Source organism: Oncorhynchus kisutch, linkage group LG16, assembly GCF_002021735.2.
Source record: "Oncorhynchus kisutch isolate 150728-3 linkage group LG16, Okis_V2, whole genome shotgun sequence".
Lineage (NCBI taxonomy): Eukaryota > Metazoa > Chordata > Actinopteri > Salmoniformes > Salmonidae > Oncorhynchus > Oncorhynchus kisutch.
This window is the reverse complement of record NC_034189.2, coordinates 8,565,005-8,571,846: the sequence shown is the minus strand read 5'-3', so window position 1 is coordinate 8,571,846 and position 6,842 is coordinate 8,565,005. Positions and strand designations below refer to the sequence as shown.

Genomic DNA, 6,842 nt, shown 5'->3' with positions numbered 1-6,842 from the left:
ATTTCTTGTTAACAAACTATAGTTTTGGCAAGTCGGTTAGGACATCTACTTTGTGCATGACACAAGTCATTTTCTCCAACAATTAATAACAGACAGATAATTTCACTTATTCACTGTATTGGAGTTGTGCTCCAGTGGGTCAGAAGTTTACATACACTAATTTGACTGTGCCTTTAAACAGCTTGGGAAATTCCAGAAAATTATGTCATGGCTTTAGAAGCTTCTGATAGGGTAATTGACATTTGAGTCAATTGGAGGTGTACCTGTGGATGAATTTCAAACTCAGCACGTCATGGGAAAATAAGTCCTCAAAAAACAAATTGTAGACCTCCACAAGTCTGGTTCATCCTTGGGAGCAATCTCCAAACACCTGAAGGTACCACGTTCATCTGTACAAACAATAGTATGAAAGTATAAACACCATGGGACCACACAGCCATCATACCACTCAGGAAGACGTTCTGCCTTCTAGAGATTAACGTACTTTGGTGCAATAAGTGCAAATCAATCCCAGAACAGCAAAGGACCGTGTGAAGATGCTGGAGGAAAGAGGTACAAAAGTATCTATATCCACAGTAAAGCAGACTACGGTTTGCAACTGCACATTGGGCCAAAGATCGTACTTTTTGGAGAAAAATCCTCTGGTCTGATGAAACAAAAATAGAACTGTTTGGCCATAATGACCATCGTTATGTTTGGAGGACAAAGGGGGAGTCTTGCAAGCCGAAGAACACCATCCCAACTGTGAAGCACGTGGGTGGCAGCATCATGTTGTGGGGGTGCTTTACTGCAGGAGGGACTGGTGCACTTCATAAAATAGATGACATCATGAGGATGGAAAATGATGTGGATATATTGAAGCAACACCTCAAGACATCAGTCAGGAAGTTAAAGCTTGGTCGCAAATGGGTCTTCCAAATGGACAATGACCCCAAGCATACTTCCAAAGTTGGCTTCAGGACAACAAAGTCAAGTTATTGGAGTGGCCATCACAAAGCCCTGACCTCAATTCTATAGAAAATTTGTGGGCAGAACTGAAAAAATGTGTGCGAGCAAGGAGGCCTACAAACCTGACTCAGTTACACCAGCTCTATCAGGAGGAATGAGCCAAAATTCCCCCAACTTATTGTGGGAAGCTTGTGGAAGGATACCCGAAACACTTGACCCAAGTTAAACAATTTAAAGTCAATCCTACCAAATACTAATTGAGTGTATGTAATCTTCTGACCCACTGGGAATTTGATGAAAGAAATTAAAGCTGAAATAAATCTTTCTCTCTACTATCATTCTGACATTTCACATTCTTAAAATAAAGTGGTGATCCTAACTGACCTAAGATAGGGAATTGTTACTAGGATTAAATGTCAGGAATTGTGAATAACTGAGTTTAAATTAATTTGGCTAAGGTGTATGTAAACTTCCGACTTCAACTGTATATACTGTATTCTATACCATCTATTGCAGCTGGGCCATCACTCATCCATATATTTGTATGTACATATTCTCATTCACCCCTTTAGATTTGTGTGTATTAGATAGTTGTTTTGGGGAATTGTTAGATTTTGTGGTAGATATTACTGCGCTGTCGGAACTAGAAGCACAAGCATTTCGCATCTGCTAACCATATGTATGTGACCAATAAAATGTTATTTGATTTGAGAATTAAGTCCCAAGCCGTTGCAGCTTTCAGGAGTCGCCTGTGTTACAATGAGTTGTCTTTCAATTCAGTTCATACAATAAGTGTTAAAATATATTATAACGTTTTCCCCACATGTAGCTATCTATTTCCATTATCACTACCAGTCTGTACCATGTAGTTAACGCTCCACACAGAGGCGCTGTGATGTGTTTATGGACTTGCCACCCGCTGAAACAAACAGAAGGAAAATGCGGAAGTGAAATTACGAGTGGATTCGTTTTTTTGTGACCACTATTCTTTCCTCGTGGAGGAAACGACCAGCTGAATAGCCAACTCGTTATCAGTCACCTTAAAATGTCTAAACAACAGTCGCTTCATGTGTTTTTAAATGAGCGCTTAACTGCGGCTGCTGTGGAGATTTTTGGGGCCGTTGAGAAAACGGTAGTGAAATACCAGGAGGAGAATGATCGGCTACGGAGACTGCTGCGGATCAAACCGGAGGTTAAACTATGTAGAACAGGTACGTCTGTACAGTGCATTCGGAAAGTATTTAGCCCCCTTCATTATTTCCACATTAGGTGAAACATCTGTCCATGTATGTTTGAGCACTTAACCCTCATGTCTCCTGTATTTGCTGGAGATAAGAGCGTCTGCTAAATGACTAACATTTCAAGTGTAATGCATTGTACTTTTGGAGTCCATTTCTTATTGTAAATAAGAATATAATATGTTTCTGAACACTTCTACATTAATGTGGATACTACTATGATTGTGGATAATCACGAATAATGAGCTTAATGTGTGTATTGAATATGGGATCAAATACTACACTTCTGACTACTCTAATATGCTAAGTTAACTTATCCAAATGCTTCTGACTACTGTAATACGCTACGTTAACTTATCCAAATGCTTCTGACTACTGTAATACGCTACGTTAACTTATCCAAATGCTTCTGACTACTGTAATACAGTAGGTTAACTTATCCAAATGCTTCTGACTACTGTAATACGCTACGTTAACTTATCCAAATGCTTATGACTAATTCACATTGTGGGACTAGATACATAAAAGTGCTTTGATTTCTAAATGGTAAAACGGATATTATGAACATTTGTTCTCAAATCCCCAAATCTGGAGTACAGAGACACATTTGTAAATGTTAGTTTCACTGTCTAAATATATACATAAGGGAGTGTAAACCTCTACCCTCGTCTCCTTCCCTCCAGACTCCCTGCAGCTCTCTGTCTCTGAAGAGGAGGTTCCCCCTGAGCAGCAGCACTGTGAGCAGGAGTGGAGCCCCAGTCTGGGGCAGAAGGACCCAGAGACCAAACAGATTAAAGAGGAACAGGAGGAAGTCAGGACCAGTCAGGAGGAAGAGCAGCTTCAAGGGGTCTTTGATACCAAAGACTCCATATTCACTACCTCCTGTGTGAAAAGTGAATGTGATCAGAAGGACCCATGTCAAGAAGCCGTACTAGCTGAACACCCAACTCTCAGTCCACTGAAAACATCTAAACTACAGTTGTTTTGTGTGTTTTTAAATGAATGTTTAACGACATCTGCTGCTGTTGAGATTCTTGGTGCGATTGAGGAAACAGTAGCAGAGTACCAGGAGGAGAATGATCTGCTACGGAGACTGCTGCGGAGGACACCAGAGATAAAACTATGTAGAATAGGTTAGTATGTAGATCTAATACCTAGCTAGCTACGGTTCTACTTAGTTAATACACAGTTTCCTGTAACAGGGATCTCCATTGCATCCATTTATAAAGAACAGTTTATAATATAGCTAAGATTCACCAGGCATAACTAAAAAGTTATCTGTCAAGAAAAGATCATTGAAAAAGCTTATATAGCACAGCCTTTCTGACTCCAATGCATTTCATTAGAGACGGTGAGTATGTTTACGTTCACACTAGTAATTCCATATTATATTGATGTCAGTAGGCTGAGTACGGCATCGGTCCTGTAGACCCCTGACTCTGCTCATCTTCAACGCTGTGAGGTCATAATAGAAGTAAGCATTAGAGGTCGACCTCTACTAAGCATACGGTGATCAAAACATCTAGTTTTCTGAGAAATCTTTCAAATGATTAGGACGTGTACAAGCTTTATTAAAATATCAAGTTTGGGAGCAGTAAAACTATTTATCTGTATCGTACATTATTTTAGCTCCTGATATTATTTAGGATCAATGCCAAAGACATTTTCAATTTAAAAATCGTTGAGATCTATAATTCACATTTGTGATTCAAGTGTTCTTTTGAATTCTGTGGTATATAAATAACCTCTGCTCCTCCTCTCTCCTTCCCTCCAGACTCCCTGCAGCTCTCTGTCTCTGAAGAGGAGGTTCCCCCTGAGCAGCAGCACTGTGAGCAGGAGTGGAGCCCCAGTCTGGGACAGAAGGACCCAGAGACCAAACAGATTAAAGAGGAACAGGAGGAAGTCAGGACCAGTCAGGAGGAAGAGCAGCTTCAAGGGCTCTTTGATACCAAAGACTCCATATTCACTCCTTCCTGTGTGAAAAGTGAATGTGATCAGGAGGACCAAACCAAGACTGTGGAGAACAGAGAGAGAGACTCTAAACCAGTGGATCTCAAACCTTTTGTCACTGTGACCCACATTAAGGGTCTCAACATTCCCTGTGACCCTCCAGATAATCAAAACAATGCCTCCAGCCACAACTCAGCTGTAAGCAATGACCCAGTAGGACTTGACAGTAGCCCACCATTGGATCCCAGTCCACCATTGGATCCCAGTCCACCATTGGATCCCAGTCCACCATTGAAGAAACACTGTTCCAAACCCAGCACCACAGCTATAAAAACTCACTACTGCTGTGACTGTGGTGCAACATTTACTCTGAAAGCTGACCTGCAGAGACATGTGACTCTCTTCAGTAAGATACCCAGTGAATGTAGTTCCTGCCAAAAACACTACAACTCCACCTGTAAACTGAAGGCCCATGTCCGACTCTGTCACAGTGGGAAACCCTGTATCTGCCCTGTTTGTGGAAAGACCTTCAAACTCAAAGGAGTTCTGTCCAGACACATGAGGATTCACACAGGAGAGAAACCGTTTACCTGTGGTGAGTGTGGGAAAAGCTTCAATCGCACTGATTTCCTAACCAGGCATAAACTGACTCACACAGGAGAGAAGCCATTCACCTGTGGTGACTGTGGGAAAAGCTTCAATCGGAAGGAGACCTTAACTACGCACAAACTGACTCACACCAGAGAGAAACCATTTAGCTGTGATGAGTGTGGGAAAGGCTTCAATCGGATGGTGAGCCTAACCTCTCATGAACTGACTCACACAGCAGAGAAACCATTTAGCTGTGGTGACTGTGGGAACAGCTTCCATCTCAAAAGGAGCCTAACCAGGCATAAATTGATTCACACCAGAGAGAAACCATTTAGCTGTGGTGACTGTGGGAAAATCTTCCATCTCAAAAGGAACCTAACTAGGCACAAACTGACTCACACCAGAGAGAAGCCATTTACCTGTGGTGACTGTGGGAAAAGCTTCAATCGGAAGGATACCTTAACTTTGCACAAACTGACTCACACCAGAGAGAAACAATTTAGCTGTGATGAGTGTGGGAAAGGCTTCAATCAGAAGTTGAGCCTAACCACTCATGAACGGACTCACACCAGAGAGAAACCATTTAGCTGTGGTGACTGTGGGAAAAGCTTCCATCTCAAAAGGAACCTAACCAGGCATAAACTGACTCACACCAGAGAGAAACCATTTAGCTGTGGTGACTGTGGGAACAGCTTCCATCTCAAAAGGAACCTAACCAGGCATAAACTGACTCACACCAGAGAGAAACCATTTAGCTGTGGTGACTGTGGGAACAGCTTCCATCTCAAAAGGAACCTAACCAGGCATAAACTGACTCACACCAGAGAGAAACCATTCACCTGTGGTGACTGTGGGAAAAGCTTCAATCGGAAGGAGACTTTAACTACACACAAACTGACTCACACCAGAGAGAAACAATTTAGCTGTGATGAGTGTGGGAAAGGCTTCAATCGGAAGGTGAGCCTAACCACTCACGAACGGACTCACACAGCAGAGAAACCATTCACCTGTGGTGACTGTGGGAAGAGTTTTATTTATAAGAGGGGCCTAAAGAGACATAAACTGATTCACACAGGAGAGAAACCATTTAGCTGTGGTGACTGAGGGAAAAGTTTCAATCGCAAGGAGACCTTAACTACACACAGACTCACAGCAGAGAGAAACCATTCAGCTGTGGTAAGTGAGGGAAAAAATTAAATCGGAAACAACATGGCTGCTCAGTCTGATAATATATTAATTCAGAAGACTCATCTGCTAACACGTGAAAAACAACCACAAAGAAAGTGAATGAGGACACAGAGAGGAGACTAAGAGAGTATTGAGATACACCTGTGGACCAACTCTAACTGGTTCTCCTGATCCTGCTCAGTCCAATGTGACAGTAATTATATAATGGGACTGTTGTCTGAACCTAACAGGCAATGTTGCTGCTCTCTGTGTATGAAATGGACAATTTGCAGTTCAGACAACCACCACTTTTTAGGTGAACAACTGGGAGATGGTGTTTGAGAGGTGTGAACACTCAATGTCGTAGACAGATATGGATACAAGATGTCAAGATCTGATGCAGGTTTTCCAATAGGCGGCCCGTTGGTGGTTTTATTTGGCTCGCAAGTTTTCTGAGCAAAACAAGATAATATATAGAATTTTTGTATTTATTTTTGATTCATTTTTTTTAATTGAGGGAATATGTTCCCAAGTATTCCCATGTGTAAATAGATTTACAGTACCAGTCAACAGTTTGGACACACCTCCTCATTCAAGGGTTTTTCTTTATTTTTACTATTTTCTACATTGTACAATAATAGTGAAGACAAACTATGAAGTAACATATGGAATCATGTAGTAACCAAAAGTGTTAAATCAAAATATGCAATATTTTAGATTCTTCAAAGTAGCCGACCAGATGTATCCAATCTCAGGAAATTGTACAAAACACCCCCCTTATATAATCAATGTGAGCATTACTTAATTAACCAGGGGAGTAGTGATTGGATAATGGGGAATGTTTTGTAACTAGGGGAGCAGTGATTGGATAATGGGGATGTTTTGTAACTAGGGGAGTAGTGATTGGATAAGGGGGATGTTTTGTAACTAGGGGAGTAGTGATTGGAT

General features: G+C 41.4%; 1 protein-coding gene across 1 annotated transcript; it reads left to right on the top strand.

Annotated features, from left to right (window-relative positions):
• The first annotated feature begins 1,881 nt into the window (after window positions 1–1,881).
• Window positions 1,882–6,411, top strand: LOC116353934 (zinc finger protein 708-like). Its single transcript, XM_031791722.1, has 3 exons — window positions 1,882–2,159; window positions 2,870–3,319; window positions 3,961–6,411. The coding sequence occupies exons 1-3, from the start codon at window positions 1,994–1,996 to the stop codon at window positions 5,829–5,831; spliced, it is 2,487 nt and encodes an 828-aa protein (XP_031647582.1). The 5' UTR covers window positions 1,882–1,993; the 3' UTR covers window positions 5,832–6,411.
• Window positions 6,412–6,842: the final 431 nt, after the last annotated feature.

Bases quoted from the DNA above. Each gene is read 5' to 3' on its own strand.
- LOC116353934 (XM_031791722.1), top strand. From the start codon at position 1,994: ATGTCTAAACAACAGTCGCTTCATGTGTTTTTAAATGAGCGCTTAACT. The intron at 2,160-2,869 runs GTACGTCTGTAC...CCTTCCCTCCAG, and splicing joins GGTTAAACTATGTAGAACAG to ACTCCCTGCAGCTCTCTGTC. The intron at 3,320-3,960 runs GTTAGTATGTAG...CCTTCCCTCCAG, and splicing joins GATAAAACTATGTAGAATAG to ACTCCCTGCAGCTCTCTGTC.